This window comes from Vidua macroura, chromosome 25 (genome assembly GCF_024509145.1).
Source record: "Vidua macroura isolate BioBank_ID:100142 chromosome 25, ASM2450914v1, whole genome shotgun sequence".
NCBI classification, from domain to species: Eukaryota; Metazoa; Chordata; class Aves; order Passeriformes; family Viduidae; genus Vidua; species Vidua macroura.
In genome coordinates, this window is record NC_071595.1 from 1,842,697 (window position 1) to 1,861,542 (window position 18,846).

At 35.0% G+C, this 18,846-nt stretch overlaps 1 protein-coding gene across 3 annotated transcripts; it reads right to left on the minus strand.

The window, feature by feature from the left end:
* Positions 1–859: 859 nt before the first annotated feature.
* PTP4A2 (protein tyrosine phosphatase 4A2) lies at positions 860–18,359 on the minus strand. Of its 3 annotated transcripts, XM_053999076.1 has the most exons (7): positions 18,242–18,353; positions 17,834–18,178; positions 17,628–17,710; positions 15,625–15,717; positions 6,515–6,645; positions 5,211–5,285; positions 860–3,447 (listed from the first exon to the last, which is right to left on the minus strand). In XM_053999076.1, exons 2-7 carry the CDS (start codon positions 17,859–17,861, stop codon positions 3,339–3,341), a joined length of 519 nt encoding a protein of 172 aa, XP_053855051.1. In that variant the 5' UTR covers positions 17,862–18,178; positions 18,242–18,353; the 3' UTR covers positions 860–3,338. The 3 variants fall into 3 exon arrangements, with proteins under 3 accessions (XP_053855051.1, XP_053855050.1, XP_053855052.1); XM_053999075.1 differs by having other exon boundaries at positions 17,834–18,359; XM_053999077.1 differs by having other exon boundaries at positions 17,628–18,359.
* Between the last annotated feature and the right edge of the window lie 487 nt (positions 18,360–18,846).

Consider the following 18,846-nt stretch of genomic DNA (forward strand, 5'->3'; position numbering starts at 1 on the left):
GAGATCAACAGCATTGCAGTGGTAAGAAAAGAGGAAATATTGGTAATCAGGACCCCAAAATTCCCATTTTCACCCCAAAACAATTCCCCCATTCAGGTGCTGCCGGGTCAAGCCTTGTCCAGAAAAGTTTTGGCAAGAGCTCTTGGGCAAGGTCAGAGCTGTTGTTTGGGCTGTTTCAAGGTAAATTTCCACCTCTTTTTTTTTGTTTGTTTGATTTTGGTTTGGTTTTTGGGGTGGTTTTTGTTTGTTTGTTTTTGGTGGGTTTTTTTTAAGAGATAAAATAAAAGAATTGTTCCTTTTTGCCTGTTAAAATCAGCTCTGCCCAGCAGCAATTCCAAACCACGGAGCACAAACTCTTAGAGATAATTAAACCCAATTAAAGGTGATTTTTGTGGGTTTTTTAAACCACGAATGAGCTGCAATAAATGCATCAAGAGGCGGAGGAAAAAGAGATTTTACTGCAAGAACTTTATTGCACCACGTTCAAGTGCTGAGGCAGGAGCTGCGCCTGTGGCACAGCGACACCGGCACAATCTGCATTTCCCCCCTCTAATTAAGGCTGGATATGATAATTAGGACATTAAAAACCAACGGGGGGATGAGGGGAGTAGAGGGGAGAATGGGGAGTTATACAATGGGAGCACTTAAAATTCGGTTTGTTGTCCCTCAAGGAGGAGTTGGGGTTTTTCATCCAGGTTCAGCCCCCTCCGCCTCGAACCCGACTTCCAGAATTTACCAAATCGAAAAGCAGGATTCCTTTGGCTAAAAAAATTCCATTTTTCTTCGCAGAAAGGTCCGTTTTTATTCACTAATAAAAACGGGGTTTTTATTATAATTTTTTATAATAATTATTATTATGTAATTATATAATTTTTATTATAATTATTTATAATAAAAACGGGTGGGAGGGGAAGGCAAAAGGCAGAATTGTGATTTCAGCACCATTTCCCTCCCGCTTCCCCACCCCAGAAAACACTTCCAGGTCTCCTTGATCCATGGAAAAACTCGGAATATTCCACAGGGAGGAGGGAATTCAGCACACCTGGGAGGGTTTGGGGAGCTCACCTGAGGGGCTGTGACAAGCACTGACATTTTCTGGTTGCATTTATAAAATCTCTGCCAAGGGTTGGAATTCCTAAAATCCATTCCCAGCCTTGGAATGGAGTTTGGGAAAGGGAGAAATGCTGGGAAGGGATGGGGAGAGGCCTCAGCTGCAGGCACAGCCCAACAACCAAAATTTCCAAATATCCTGAGGGAACAGGGCCCTAAACCTGGATCCAAACCCTCCCAAGGCTGGGTGTTATGGGAAAAATATGGATATTAGAGAAAAAAAAATATGGATATTACAGGAAAAAAAATATGGATATTATGGGAGATTACCCAGGAGAAGGTGCAAGATCATCCCTGGGGCAGCCAAAATCAAAAATGGGGCTGGGAGGAGCAGCCTGGCCAAAATTGCTCCTAAAATCCCTTCATTTGTTCCCCTGCAGCCCCAAAAAATCCAAATTTTTAGGGTTTGCTGATGAAAGGTGCCGGGATTGTGGGGTGGAATTTGGGATTCTCCCTCCCAAAAACCCCAATAAAAACAGAAGAAGGCAATCAGAGAAAATTCCCCCTCACAGCAAGTGAGGCCCTCCCTCAAAATCCCAATTTCCTGCCTCAGCAAATGGATCCAAACCTTTCCGAAATTCGGGATTGTGGAAAAAAATGTGGATATTATGGGAGAATATCCAAGAAAAGGTGCTCAAGTAACCCCTGGGGCAGCCAAAATCAAAAATGGGGCTGGGAGGAGCAGCCTGGTCAAAATTGCTTCTAAAATCCCTTCATTTGTTCCCTGGCAGCCCCAAAAAATCCGAATTTTTAGGGTTTGCTGATGAAGGGTGCTGAGATTTTGGGGTGGAATTTGGGATTCTCCCTCCCAAAAACCCCAATAAAAAAAGAAGAAGGCAATCAGAGAAAATTCCCCCTCACACCAAGTGAGGCCCTCCCTCAAAATCCCAATTTCCTGCCTCAGCAAATGGATCCAAACCTTTCCAAAATTGGGGATTGTGGAAAAAAATCTGGATATTATGGGAAAATATCCAAGAAAAGGTGCTCAAGGTAACCCCTGGGGCAGCCAAAATCAAAAATGGGGCTGGGAGGAGCAGCCTGGCCAAAATTGCTCCTAAAATCCTTCATTTGTTCCCCTGCAGCCCCAAAAAATCCAAATTTTTAGGGTTTGCTGATGAAAGGTGCTGACATTTTGGGGTGGAATTTGGGATTCTCCCTCCTAAAAAACCCCAATAAAAACAGAAGAAGGCAATCAGAGAAAATTCCCCCTCACAGCAAGTGAGGCCCTCCCTCAAAATCCCAATTTCCTGCCTCAGCAAGGCTGGGAATGTGGACAGCAGCAAAAAAAAAATTAAAAAAAATTAAAATAAAAAAAGCCTTTTCCATCTTTCTGACAGAGAAATTAATTTGAAATCCTTGTCTGAATCACCCAGGACACTTTGGAACATCAGTCTTGGGTGCCAGGATGGGATTTCTGGCTAAAATTCACATTTCAGCCGAATTCTTTGGGTAAAAATCAGATTGATTTTTACCCAAAAAATTGATTGATCACACAGAGAATCACACAAACGCTCCCAAAAACAGATTCACCGCAGGGTTTAGGCAGTGAGGGTCTTGTTCAAGCCCCCCAGGAGTCAGAATTCCATGGAAAACATCCCCAAAAACTCTGGGATGTGCCCAAAAAGGGGTTTAAGGCTCTCAGGCTGTCCCCAGGCAGCTCCTCCAGTGTCCCTGGTTAAAAAACAAATTAAAAAAAAAAAAAAAAAATAAAATCTCCTTTTTTTTCAAAGAGTTTAAAAAGGAATTGGCATCTCAGGAATTCACATTCCTGGTTTTTCTCACCTTTCTGCACAAGGCAATGCTCTGCTGCTTTAGACATAAAGTTGACTTTATTTCTTGTCTTAAAAAGTTAAAAATACAGAAGGTTCAGAACCCTGCTTTTCTCCTTGCAGGCTGCAGCTTAAGGAGAAAACAATCCTTCACTGAAATGTTTCTCTTAATTGGCTTTTTTTATTATTATTATTATTATTATTATTATATATTTTTCTAATTTGTTTTTTTTTTCCTCAATCATCACCCTTTTTTTTAAATTTTTTTTTTTTTTGTTAAGGACAGAGTTTGAGGAGCGCTGACTCCACCACTAATTTAATTTTTTAATCTTTTTTTTTTTTTTTTTTGATTCCAGATTCACATTTCCAGGTGCCAAGAGTCCAGAGAAGATCCCCCCTCGCTCACTTCTGCCTTCCTTTTGAAATCCAATTTTTGGGGGTTTTTTTTTTGGGGTTTATTTATTGAACACAGCAGTGACCGTTGGCATCTTTGAAGCGTAATCTCATCTTGGGCCGGTATTTCTCCAGGTAAAGCAGCTGTTTGGAATTGAAAGCTCCCCTCCTTTTCCTAAAAAAAAAAACAAAAATAAACACAAGGAAAGTGGATATCAATGAGAAAAAACATCATTTTGCTCATTTAGGCAGATTAATCGCTTTTTAGTTTTAATTTTAATTCATTTTAGGGAGTTTTTTAGGGCTAAAAAAGCAGAATTTTGGCGGGAATTTGTGTGCCTCCCACCTCAGAAGGATAAACCCAGGGGGAAACACAAATTTATTTTATTTATAAAATATTTCAGGGGAATATTCGGATCAAATTCCAGCTGTTGTTGTTGTTGTGGAGTGGGAAAATTTTTATTTCCAAAAATCCCAAGTGCTGCTTATCTTAAAAGACACAAAGAGATAAGAGGGGCCCACAAAAGAAAAAAAAAATTAAAATTAAAAAATAATTTCAAATAAGTCCAAAAGCTGGAATTGCTTCCCTGCACACAAATCTCACCTGCTGAGCTGAATTTCTCCTGCCCTGGGTAATTCCTGAGCAGGGAATTATCCCCAAAATTCCCCTGGGAAGTGCGGAGCTCCTCCAGCCTCAGCAGGATTTTCACGTTTGGTTTGTAGTAATTAAAAGGAATTTTTATAGCCCCCGGCCCGGATGCTTTTACCTCACAAAAATCAGAATATTTGAGCTTTTTCTTCACATTTAATGGCAGATTTTAAGAGAGATCGCCTGTTAATCCTCATTAATTAATAGCAATTTTTATAGTCCCATTCTTTACACTTTTACCTCACAAAATTCAAAATTTTTGAGTTTTTTCTTCACATTTAAACCCAGATTTTAAAGATGGAAATCACCTGCCAATCCTCTTTAATTAAAATCAATTTTTAAAGTCTCATCCTTGACATTTTTACCTCACAAAATTCAAAATATTTGAGCTTTTTCTTCACATTTAAACCCAGATTTTAAAGATGGAAATCACCTGTTAATCCTCATTAATTAATAGCAATTTTTGTAGTCACATCCTTGATAATTTTACCTCACAAAATTCAAAATATTTGAGATTTTTCTTCACATTTAAAATCACATTTTAAAGAGAGATATCACCTGTTAATCCTTATTAATGCACAGCAATTTTTATAGTCTTGGCCTAGACCTTTTTACCTCACAAAAATCACATTTTTTGAGCTTTTTCTTCATATTTAAACCCAGATTTTAAAGAGAGATCACCTGTTAATCCTCATTAATTAGAATCAATTTTAAACTCTCATCCTTGACATTTTTACCTCACAAAATTCAAAATACTTGAGCTTTTTCTTCACATTTAAACCCAGATTTTAAAGAGAGATCACCTGTTAATCCTCATTAATTAATAGCAATTTTCGTACTCCCATCCTTGATAATTTTACCTCACAAAATTCAAAATATTTGAGCTTTTTCTTCATATTTAAAACCACATTTTAAAGAGAGATCACCTGTTAATCCTCATTAATCAGAATCAATTTTTAAAGTCTCATCCTTGACATTTTTACCTCACAAAAATCAAATTTTTTGAGCCTTTTCTTCACATTTAAACCCAGATTTTAAAGAGAGATCACCTGTTAATCCTCATTAATTAACGGCAATTTTTATACTCCCATCCTACAGATTTTTCCCTCACAAAATTCAAAATATTTGAGCTTTTTCTTCACATTTAAACCCAGATTTTAACGAGATATTATTTATTTTAAGCTAAAACTCCTAAAAAAAACCCCAAATCTCTTCCTTAACAGCTCAAAAACCACGGAATGAAAAATTCCTGGGGGGAAAAACTAAAAAAAAAGTGAATTTTCACTTACTGCCTTATGAACTGAACTGCATCCTCGTACTTCATCCCACATTCAATGAGAGCAAGCGCGACCAGAACGGGAGCCCTGCAGGGAAAAATAAAAATCAATGTTTAAGGGAGATCCTCAGCAAGAATGAAATGAAATAAAATAAAATAAGAAATGAAATAAAATTAAACAATAAATAAAATCATAAATTAAATCAAATTAAATAATAAATGAAATAAAATAATAAATAAAATTAAATTAAATAATAAATTAAATAATAAATTAAATTAAATAATAAATTAAATTAAATAATAAATGAAATAAAATAAAATAAATAAAATAATAAATAAAATAAAATAATAAATAGAATTAAATAAAATATTAAGTTAAATTAAATTAAATAATAAATTAAATTATATCTTATATTATATTATAAATATTATTTATATTATATTATACAATATTATATATCATAACACATATTACAACATATATAATAATATATATTATATTATATTATATTATATTATATTATATTATATTATATTATATTATATTATATTATATTATATTATATTATATTATATTATATTATATGTATTATATATAATACAATATTATATATTATAACATGTATTATAACATATATTATACTATATATGTTATTATATATTATATATTGTATTATATATCATATATTATAGTATATACTATATTATACTATATTATACTATATTATACTATATTATACTACATTATATTACATTACATTAAATTATGTTACATTATATTATATTATATTATATTATATCACATTATATCACATTATATCACATTATATCACATTATATCACATATTATATTATATTATATTATATTATATTATATTATATTATATTATATTATATTACATTACATTATATATTATATTATATTATATTATATTATATTATATTATATTTATTACATTACATTATATTATATTATATTATATTATATTATATTATATTATATTATATTATATTTATTACATTACATTATATTATATTATATTATATTATATTATATTATATTATATTATATTATATTATATTATATTATATTATATTATATTATATTATATTATATTACATTATATTATATTACATTATATTATATATTTATTTAAACTACAGAATCACATATTTAGCACATAAACAATATCATTGAACAACAAATGATTCAATACAACGCAAGGCTAAACAAAGTGAACAATTACCCTTCCCTTTCTCCTCATCAGCAGCACTGCAATTAAAGTGATTAACTGGTGATTAGGTGATCAGACCCACCTGCCCAGCCCCGCCACGCAGTGAACGGCCACGCAGCAGCCCGGCTCCTCCCGGAATTTGCTTTTCAGCAGGTTCAGCCAGTCCTCCACCACCTGACTCGGGGGTGGCGCTCCGTCATCAAAGGGCCAGTCCTGCACGGGAAACCCAAAATTCCATGAAACACCAAATCCTGGGGTTTGAAATTAAATAAAATTTCAAACACCACAAACCCTGGGGTTTGAAATTAAATAAAGTTTCAAACACCACAAACCCTGGGGTTTGAAATTAAATAAAATTTCAAACACCACAAACCCTGGGGTTTGAAATTAAATAAAATTTCAATAGCTTTAATATATATAGTTAATATTTTAATATTTAATTTAATATTTAATTACTATAACAATTAAATAATATTGATATGTAATATTTTAGTATTTATATTTAATATTTTAATATTTAATTTAATATTTAATTACTATAACAAATAATATTTATATTTACTATTTTAATATTTATATTTAATTTAATATTTAATTAATATAACAATTAAATAATATTTATATTTACTATTTTAATATTTATATTTACTATTTTAATATTTATATTTAATATTTAATTTAATATTTAATTACTATAACAATTAAATAGTATTTATATTTACTATTTTTAATATTTATATTTAATATTTTAATATTTAACTTAATATTTAATTACTATAACAATTAAATAATATTCATATTTACTATTTCAATATTTATATTTTAATATTTAATATTTAATTACTATAACAATTAGATAATATTCATATTTACTATTTCAATATTTATATTTAATAATTTAATATTTAATTTAATATTTAATTACTATAACAATTAAATAATAATATTTACTATTTCAATATTTAATTTAATATTTAATTAATGTAACAATTAAATAATATTTATATTTAATATTTTTAACATTTATATTTTAATATTTAATTAGTATAATAATTAAATAATATTTATATTTAATATTTTTAACATTTATATTTAATATTTTAATCTTTAATATTTTAATATTTTAAATACTTTTAAATCTTTTTAAATTCAATAAATTAAATTCAATTAAATAAATTACATTTTTAAATGAAATAAAAGCATAATAAACATAATTTTGGGTTTTTTTTCTGGATGTTTTCAATTAAAAAAAAAACACTTTTATGAGCAGAAAATGCTCAAATAATGGCAAAAAGTCACTTTTTTTTTTCTATTTAAGATCAATAATCCCATTTTTCCTCACACAACTTCCTTGGAATTTGTGCTTCCCATCTTTCCTTGCAGGCCCAAGCACAACATCCCACACTTTATTTTCTTGCTTTATTTTCTTGAGTGTGGGGAGTGCTGGAGAAAGGATGTAAATGGTTTTATGTGGGATTAAAAACCTAAAAATACAGATATTATTTTATGTGGGATTAAACCCCTGAAAATACGGAAATTATTTTATGTGGGATTAAAAACCTAAAAATACTGAAATGATTTTATGTGGGATTAAACCCCTAAAAACACTGAAATTATTTTATGTGGGATTAAAAACCTAAAAATACAGAAATGATTTTATGTGGGATTAAAAACCTAAAAACACTGGAATTATTTTATGTGGGATTAAAAACCTAAAAATACAGGAATGATTTTATGTGGGATTAAACCCCTGAAAATACAGAAATTATTTTATGTGGGATTAAACCCCTGAAAATAAAGAAATTATTTTATGTGGGATTAAAAACCTAAAAATACAGAAATGATTTTATGTGGGATTAAAAGCCTAAAAATACTGGAATTATTTTATGTGGGATTAAACCCCTAAAAATACTGAAGTGATTTTATGTGGGATTAAAAACCTAAAAATACTGGAATTATTTTATGTGGGATTAAACCCCTAAAAATACAGAAATGATTTTATGTGGGATTCAACCCCTAAAAATACAGAAATTATTTTATGTGGGATTAAACCCCTAAAAATACAGAAATTATTTTATGTGGGATTCAACCCCTGAAAATACTGGAATTATTTTATTTGGGATTATACCCCTAAAAATACTGAAGTGGTTTTATGTGGGATTAAATCCCTAAAAACACTGGAATTATTTTATGTGGGATTAAATCCCTAAAAACACTGGAATTATTTTATGTGGGATTAAATCCCTAAAAACACTGGAATTATTTTATGTGGGATTAAATCCCTAAAAACACTGGAATTATTTTATGTGGGATTAAACCCCTGAAAATACTGGAATGATTTTATGTGGGATTAAAAACCTAAAAACACTGGAATGGTTTTATGTGGGATTAAAAACCTAAAAATACAGAAATGATTTTATGTGGGATTAAAAGCCTAAAAATACAGAAATTATTTTATGTGAGATTAAACCCCTGAAAATACAGAAATTATTTTATTTGGGATTATACCCCTAAAAATAGTGGATTTAAGAGCTGGATCTATACAGGGTGAGCCCACAGCTTCCACATCCATCCTGGAATTCCAAGGAATTCCAAGCAAGATATTCCCACCTGCCTGTGCTATCCTGGCTCTTGGGTTAAAAAAAATAAATAAATTCAGATCCAAGAAATCAAGGAGTGAGGAAAGGACAACAAAGGAAATATCCCTCAGATCCTAAAGGTGAACAGAGCAACCCTGGAAGCCAAAAATCCTCAAAAAAAATAAAATAAAAATACTGAAGATGAACAAAGCTGCCCAAAAAGTGCCCAAAACTCCTGTGAGAAAAAGCAGGATTTTGACCTGAGCAGTGCTAAAATAGCCATTAAATAGTGCTAAAAGAGGCACTCCTCTCCCCCAGGATGGGTTTTTTTTTTAATGTTGAATGGTTTTGTGGTTTTTTTTTTTAAAGGCAAATATTAGCTTGAAATAGCGAGGTGTTGTTTTCTCAGCTGGGGGTAAGTCAAGCCCAGTTCAGAGCGGCCTGGAAAAAACAAAAAAGAAAAAAAAAAATACAAAAAATACCCCAAAAAAACCCCAAAAAAAAAAAAAAAAAAAAAAAAAAACACCAAAAAAAAACCCCAAAAAAAACCAAAAAAAACAAAAAAAAAACCCAAAAAAAACCCCAAAAAAACCCAAAAACAAAAAAAAAACCAAAAAAACAAAAAAAAAAAAAAAAAAAAAAAAAAACACACCAAAAAAAAACCAAAAAAAACATAAAACCCCTCAAAAAAACCCAAAAAAAACCCAAAAAACCCCCCAAAAAACCCCCAAAAAATAAAAAAAACCAAAAAAAAACCAAAAAAAAACCCCAAAAAACCCAAAAAACCCCCAAAAAAAAAAAAAACCTAAAACACCAAAAAAAAACCCCAAAAAAATCCAAAAAAAAACAAAGAAAAATCACCAAAAAAAACCCAAAAAAACCCCAAAAAATAAAAAACCCCAAAAAAAACCAAAAAAAACCACCCAAAAAAACAAAAAAAAACCCAAAAAAAAACCAAAAAAAAAACACCCAAAAAATAAAAAAACACCCAAAAAAAACCCCATAAAAACCCCAAAAACCCCCAAAAAACCCCAAAAAATCCCGAAAAGAGCCCCAGCGCGCCCGGGCCGGGAGGAGGCGCGGGCTCTGTCCCTCCAGGCTGGGAGCTCCTCTCGCAGGAGATGCCGCTCACACGCCGGCTCCACACCAGGCCTCAGCTGCGGGAACCTCATTCCCGCTTTTGGGGTTTTTGTTCTTGCCCCGAGCAAAGATCCTCAAAGAGGAGCTTTCGGATCAAAAGTGAGGTGTTTAAAGCTTCCTGGGAAGCAAAAATTCATTCATATTTTTCATTAATAACGATAAATTATAATTATATAGTACTATAAAAAATAATGCATGTAATAATATATAATAATATTATATTTTATATAATTATAATAGATTGTATTATATGTTATATCATATATAATATTGTATATTGAATTTTATATTATCTATCCTATATTACATATTATATATTATATATTATATATTACATATTATATATTATATATTATATATTATATGTTATATATTATATGTTATATGTTATATATTATATATTATATATTATATATTATATGTTACATATTATATATTATATGTTATATATTATATATTATATGTTATATATTATATGTTATATATTATATATTATATATTAAATATTATATGTTACATATTATATATTATATGTTATATATTATATATTATATATTATATATTACATGTTATATATTATATATTATATGTTATATATAATATTTATGTATATTAAATTTTATATAATATATAACATATTATATTATACATTACATAATACATATAATATATTCTTATAATATATATTATATATAATATTATATAATATATATAAAATTAGAGAATATGCATAATGTATTATTATATAATATATAATTATAATATATTATAATTGTATAATATATAAATATACAATATACAATATACAATACATAATATATAATATACTCTATATAATATATAATATATAATATATTATATATTATATATTATATATTATATATAATATGTATGATATATAATGTATAATATATAATTATATTATATATAACTATAATATATTGTATTAATCATAATAACTGCAATAATTATAACAGTAATAACAATAATAATAACAATAACAACAATAATAATAACTAATAATAACAATAATAATAATGATATTATTATTAATATACTAATATATTAATATATATTAATATATATTAATATAATAATAACAATGATGGTGATGATAATGATAATAATAATAATAATAATAATAATAATAATAATAATAATAATAATAATGAATTATTCTGCACTATTTTAGAAGCACAGGCTGCAGGGCAGTGCCCAGCTCCTGGAGCAGGTGGGAATTTGGGAATTCCATCCCAGAGCTGCCCTGGGAAGAATCTCCCCTCTGGCCCGGGAATTCTGCCCAAGCCCCAGAGGGATTGCAGAGCACAGATCCCATCCTGCCAGCCCTGGCAGCGTGTCCCAAACCTCCTCATGCCAGGAAAAATTTCCTTTTCCTTTTTTTTTCTGTGGGAGCCAAGAAACCTGACTGACCTGGAGCTGGGATTTTCACTGATTTGACAGGATAAAATTTCTTTTCCTCATGGAAAATTGCAGGAGTTTTCCTGTGGAAGCCAAGAAACCTGACTGACCTGGAGCTGGGATTTTCACTGATATGCCAAGGATATTTTTCTTTTCCTCATGGAAACCTGCAGGAGTTTTCCTGTGGAAGCCAAGAAACCTGACTGACCTGGAGCTGGGATTTTCACTGATATGCCAGGACAAAATTTCTTTTCTCCATGGAAAAAGATGGGGTTTTTTTATTTTTTCTGCATGGAAAACTGCAGGAGTTTTCCTATGGAAGCCAAGAAACCTGACTGACCTGGATGTGGAATCTTCACTGATTTGCCAGGATAAAATTCTTTTCCTCATGGAAAACTACAGGAGTTTTCCTATGGAAGCCAAGAAACCTGACTGACCTGGAGCTGGAATTTTCACTGATTTGCCAGGATAAATTTTCTTTTCTCCATGGAAAATGATTTTTTTTTAATTTTTTCTGCATGGAAAACTGCAGGAGTTTTCCTGTGGGAGCCAAGAAACCTGACTGACCTGGATGTGGAATTTTTCCCTGATTTGCCAGGATAAATTTTCTTTTCTCCATGGAAAAAGATTTTTTTTTTCTGCATGGAAAACTTGCAGGAGTTTTCCTATGGAAGCCAAGAAACCTGACTGACCTGGAGCTGGAATTTTCAATGATTTGCCAGGATAAATTTTCTTTTCTCCATGGAAAATGATTTTTTTTTATTTTTTCTGCATGGAAAACTGCAGGAGTTTTCCTATGGAAGCCAAGAAACCTGACTGACCTGGATGTGGAATTTTCAATTATTTGCCTGGATAAATTTTCTTTTCTCCATGGAAAATGATTTTTTTTTTATTTTTTCCTCATGGAAACCTGCAGGACTTTTCCTGTGGAAGCCAAGAAACCTGACTGACCTGGATGTGGAATTTTCACTGATTTGCCAGGATAAAATTGTCTTTTCCTCAAGGAAAACTGCAGGAGTTTTCCCGTGGCTGAGCCACAAAAAGCAGGAGAGCTGCAGGAAGGCTGAGGTGCAATTTCTGCCCTCACAACACCGGGCTGTTATTACTCACTCCAGCAAAATAAACTGATTTTATCAAGCACACTCTAATAATTCCCAAGTATTGCCTGGAAAAACACTGCCTGGAAGCTCGGGGTGAGCACACACCTCTTAAAAAAACCTCCCTGAATCACTCAGACACCACGAGCAAGCAGGGCAGGAATTCCACCTGCAGGGCAAGGGGAATATTCCCCAGGAATATTCAGTGCTCTGACCCCCAGGAAAACACTGACCCTCACTCATGGAAAAGCCTCCAAAGCTTCAAAATACACCAGAGACCACAAAAGTGTAAAATAGATTGTAGAAATTGTAAAGAGTAGTTTAGTATTAGTCACATGGGTGAGAAATTTACATTTTGGGATTTTTAGCGTGTTTTAGATGGGGACAAGATGGAGAACACAGGGTGTTGTCTTGAGATTCTTTCTTCTTTCTTCTTCTTGAGTTTGGGTGGTATCTTGTAATTGGGGAGTGTTGGAACCCAGGGCAGGGGGAATATCCCCCTGTGTGCCCTGGGGTGCTCTGACCCCCAGGAAAACACTGACCCTCATTCATGGAAAAGCCTCCACAGCTTCAAAGTAAACCAGAGACCACAAAAGTGTAAAATAGATTGCAGACATGAGAGTATTTAGTATGTCACATGGGTGAGAAATTTAGATTTTGGGTTTTTTAGCATACTGTAGATGGGGATAAGATGGAGGATACAGGATGTTGTCTCAAGATCCTTTCTTCTTCTTCTTTTTGAGTTTGGGTGGTATCTTGTAATTGGGGAGTGTTGGAACCCAGGGCAGGAGGAATATCCCCCTGTGTGCCCTGACCCCCAGGAAAACACTGACCCTCACTCATGGAAAAGCCTCCAAAGCTTCAAAATAAACCAGAGACCACAAAAGTGTGAAATAGTAGAGATGAGAGTAGTTTAGTATTAGTCACATGGGTGAGAAATTTAGATTTTAGGATTTTTAGCGTGTTGTAGATGGGGACAAGATGGAGAACACAGGGTGTTGTCTCATGTTCCTTTCTTCTTTTTGAGTTTGGGTGGTATCTTGTAATTGGGGAGTGTTGGAACCCAGGGCAAGGGGGATATTCCCCAGGAATATTCAGTGCTCTGACCCCCAGGAAAACACTGACCCTCACTCATGGAAAAGCCTCCACAGCTTCAAATAAACCAGAGACCACAAAAGTGTAAAATAGATTGTAGAGATGAGAGTATTTAGTATGTCACATGGGTGAGAAATTTAGATTTTAGGATTTTTAGTATGTTGTAGATGGGGACAAGATGGAGAACACAGGGTGTTGTCTTGAGATTCTTTCTTCTTCCTTCTTCTTGGGTTTGGGTGGTATCTTGTAACTGGGGAGTGTTGGAACCCAGGGCAGGAGGAATATCCCCCTGTGTGCCCTGGGGTGCTCTGACCCCCAGGAAAACACTGACCCTCATTCATGGAAAAGCCTCCAAAGCTTCAAAGTAAACCAGAGACCACAAAAGTGTAAAATAGATTACAGAGAGTGGTATGGCATGTCACTTGGGTGAGAAATTTAGATTTTGGGTTTTTTAGCATACTGTAGATGGGGACAAGATGGAGAACAAAGGGTGTTGTCTCGAGATCCTTTCTTCTTTCTTCCTCTTCTTCTTGAGTTTGGGTGGTATCTTGTAATTGGGGAGTGTTGGAACCCAGGGCAAGGGGGATATTCCCCTGAGTGCCCTGGGGTGCTCTGACCCCCAGGAAAACACTGACCCTCATTCATGGAAAAGCCTCCAAAGCTTCAAAATAAACCAGAGACCACAAAAGTGTGAAATAGATTACAGAGAGTGGTATGGCATGTCACTTGGGTGAGAAATTTAGATTTTAGGATTTTTAGATGGGGACAAGATGGAGAACACAGGGTGTTGTCTCGAGATCCTTTCTTCTTCTTCCTGGGTTTGGGTGGTATCTTGTAACTGAGGAGAAGAATCCACACTTGAGGATTGGGCCTTGAGGGGTCAGTTATTGGGTTAGAAAGGGAAATAATCCAGGTGTCACTCCTTAACTGGGCAGTTTTTGATTAGGTTTAAAAGGCCTTGTGACTCGAGGCTGTCAGGCATTTTGTGCCTGCAGGGTCTGGGTGCAGCCAGCGCTGAAGTTTTGATAAGATAACAATAAAACAAGAAGCTGAAGACTGAGGAAGTCCTGTGTGTCTCCTTTTCCTGACACAAAACTGCTCCAGGAGGGTTTCCCCTGCCAGGGGAGCACTCAGGGACTTGTCCAGAGTGGGGCTTTGGAAGCTTGGGGTGAGCATACACCTCTTTTAAAAAAAAAAAAAACCTGAATCAGTCACCACTGCACAGCTGTGAGCAAGCAGGGCAGGAATTCCACCTGCTGAGCTCCACTCCGGGCTCAGGATGGGATTTTGGGAGGAATTCTTCCCTCTGAGGCTGGGGAGAGGTTGGGATGGATTTCCCAGAGAATTTGTGGCAGCCCCAGGGGTTGGAGTAACCTGGATAAGTGGGAGTGTGCCTGGCCATGGTGAGGATGAATTTTAAGGATTCCAACCCAAAATATTCCAGGATTCCATGGCTCTCTCCTGCTTGTGCCACCCACAGGCTCAAAAGTGGCACTTTCTGTAACAGCAAGGAGAGGGAAATTTTATCCACATCCTGAGAAAAACAACAGCAAAGCCAAAAAAATGCTGTGGCCAAAGACAGGGAGCAAACCAGGCTCCAACCACAGGGCTGAGCACCAGATATTACCTAAATATTATACAATAGTATACAAAATATCATACAAAAATAATCACTAAAAAGCAAAACAAAATACCTCAACAAATCAAAAATCCAGTGAGTTTCTCAAACCCACCTTTACCTGGTGCTAAATTTTTTTTTTTTTTTGGCCAAGCTGGACCAGCCCCAAGCATTGAAGAGATTCCCCACAACTTGTAGAGGTGAAAATTCACATTTTTTTTAGCCAGTTTTAAAGGCAACTCACTAGAACTTGGATTCCTTCTTTCTCGATTGGAGCTTGATCATAAGTGGCATCACAAACTCGCACCAAGGTCGTCACCCCATATTTCTTCAGCTCCTTGAAGAGAAAGGAAAACACCTGAGCACTGCTGAGTGAGAAATCTCTTCTTATCAGCTCTAAAACTCAACATTTTTCAGGGCACCAAAGTGGAAAGGGGCAAAAGGGGTAAAAAGTTGTGAGGAAATTTAAAAAGCGACAGGAAAAAATGAGAAACGTTTCTGAGGGTGGGGGGGGGGGGGGAAATAAATTGCAATTATAAGAGTAAAATTGCAATTATAAGAGTAAAATTGCAATTAGAAGAGCATTAAAATAGCTGCTTAAATGCTCCATGTGGCTTCTCCTCCTCTTTAAATAGAAGCCTGGGGCTGTTTGCTTCAGCCAGCGTTGACATTTGGAGGCAGGGAGGAACAGAACACACACCCCACCATAGCCCAGCTTCCTGGTAATGCACTAAAATTAGTGGGTGCCACATAAAGCAGCAGAGGATCAAACAAAAGCTGCTCCAGCTCACTCTGAAGGCTCAGAAATGAGAATTTCCTCTGCTGTTTGGGGCTGAGTTGCACCTCATCATTAGCAGGAATGTCCATTGCAGAGAGTGCTGAAAAAGGGAGAAAATTCTCAATAATTGGGGGGGAATAAAAACAGAAGGATGGGAGGGGAAAAGAGCAGGTCCATGGGAAGGGACACTCAGGATCCCTCTGGAGTGACAAAACCCTGCACACAGCAGATTAAAAAAAAACCCTCCTGAGAGAAGGGCTCAGAGATGTGAAAGCCACTGTGCTGCTGGCCCAGAAAATGGAATTTTGCTGTGTGACCCAGCAGAGGCCGCTTTCCATGGCTCAGTTCTGGCTCCTGAAACCCCTGCCAGCTCCGGGGTGGACACTGGAGTTAAAAAACTCATCCTCTGAACCTCAACTTCAGCTTTTTATTTCATTTTCTGAGCAATGGCTGATTTATTTATCACACACGGCGCATTGCTCAATGGAAAACAACATTTAGAGGCGCAAAATCAAAATGTTTTTATCATGGGATGGGAACTCAAAGCTCACCCAGTTCCACTCCTCTGGCTGGGGACACCAAGCTGGCCTTGGACATTCCCAGGGATCCAGAGCTCCTCTGGGAATTCCATCCCACAGGGGGAATTCCCTGTGTTTTTAACCTAAAAATCTCCCATTTTTCTCTTTGAACCCATTAGGATGCTTTGTTGGGAAGGGGGATGTGTTTGTATCCCAAAACTGCAGCTCATCCAAGCCAAGGAATGCAGGAATTCACAAAAAAACAAAAAACAAAAAACACCCAAACACCAGTGAATTCTGCTCTCATACTGAGGAGAAGGTGAAAAATAAAGAGAAAAAAACCTGAAATTTCAGGTAACAGCACTGAGGGTAAAAAATAAAGACAAAAAAATTTAAATTTCAGGTAACAGCACTGAGGGTAAAAAATAAACAGAAAAAACCCTGAAATTTCAGGTAACAGCACTGAGGGTGAAAAATAAAGAGAAAAAACCCTTTAATTTCAGGTAACAGCACTGAGGGTGAAAAATAAAGAGAAAAAACCCCTTAAAATTCAGGTAATGGGCAATGAGGGTGAAAAATAAAGAGAAAAAACCCTGAAATTTCATGTAACAGCACTGAGGGTAAAAAATAAAGAGAAAAAAACCTGAAATTTCAGGTAATGGGCACTGAGGGTGAAAAATAAAGACAAAAAAACCTGAAATTTCAGGTAATGGGCACTGAGGGTAAAAAAATAAAAAGAAAAAAACCTGAAATTTCAGGTAACAGCACTGAGGGTAAAAAAATAAAGAGAAAAAAACCCTTAAAATTCAGGTAATGGGCACTGAGGGTGAAAAATAAAGAGAAAAAAAGTTTAAATTTCAGGTAACAGCAGTGAGAGGGGAGGAAGGAGGGGTCAGCAAATTCCTGGCCAGGAATTTTGAGGGATTTGAGATTTTTTTTTGGACTCCTTACCTCGATGAACTTGCTGAGGGTTGCATTGGTTGGGTTGTGAGTGATCAGGAAACGCAGATTCTCATAAGTAATTTCCACAGGGGCTGGACGGTTCATAATGGCAAAGAAAATGTGTGAGGGGCCAAAAAAAGAAAAAAAAAAAATACCCAAAAGAAGAGAAATAAAGGGGGAAAATAAACCAAAAAAAAAAAAAAAAAATCAATGACCTTGGAAACTTTTCACAGCAGAAAACATCAAAATATCACTAATATGCCTGGGATTGATCAGAGCTTGCTTTGATGGGTTTGTTCCTCGGGGGATTTTGCTCCTAGAAAAAGGAAATGCTTCCAAATCCTCAATTCCTGGCGGGGTTGTATCCTTCAGATTCCCAAAATCCCCACGGCACGCCAGGCTGGGCAATTCTGCATCGAGGCACTGCGGAGGTGAGGGCAGGGTGGTGTCTCCACTTGGTTTTCCACTTGAGCTGTGGCAGAGTCAGTGCCAGGAATGTGCTGCCAAGGGCCAGGAGATATCCCATAAATCTGAGCCGTGTCCCGCTGCGCTGCCGGAGTCTCGGAGGCCAAAAAAAAAAAAAATAAAAAAAATAAAAAAAAAATGGGAATTCTGGCGCTCACACACGCGTGGGGAGCACCCTGAGCTCACTTGGCAGGCAGGGTGCTGTGCTGGGCCTGGCAGAAGTCTGCCCTGACGCTCAGAATCGCCATAAATGTGCCAAGTGTCCTCCAACAGAACACCTGGAATGGGGAAAACAGGGGGGAAAGTTAGTGGGATCTGTCCTCATCACTCACCCACCCCAGAGAAATTCACATTTTAGAAAATGTGCCAAGTGTCCTCCAACAGAACACCTGGAATGGGGAAAAAACAGCAGGAAATGTTGGTGGGTTCTGTCCCTGTCAGTGATTCCACCCCAGAGAAATTCACATTTTAGAAAATGTGCCAAGTGTCCTCCAACAGAACACCTGGAATGGGGAAAAAACAGCAGGAAATGTTGGTGGGTTCTGTCCCTGTCAGTGATTCCACCCCAGAGAAATTCACATTAAAGTAAACCCCAATAAATCAAAGTCCTGATAGGCCTAATGATAAATATTATGAATATTCTCCTGGGATATTGTGCCAAGTATCCTCCAACAGAACACCAGGAATTGGGGAAAACAGGGGGAAAAGTTGGTGGATTCTGTCCCCATCACTCACCCACCCCAGAAAACTCAAATTAAAATAA

What these genes read in the sequence shown, in the direction of transcription:
- PTP4A2 (XM_053999075.1), bottom strand. Translation starts at nt 17,861, where the DNA reads ATGTTTTCTGCTGTGAAAAGTTTCCAAG. An exon ending in TGCTGTGAAAAGTTTCCAAG is followed by an intron (nt 17,711 to 17,833) that starts GTCATTGATTTT and finishes TGAACCGTCCAG; the next exon opens with CCCCTGTGGAAATTACTTAT. An exon ending in AAGAAGGAATCCAAGTTCTA is followed by an intron (nt 6,646 to 15,624) that starts GTGAGTTGCCTT and finishes TTTCCCGTGCAG; the next exon opens with GACTGGCCCTTTGATGACGG.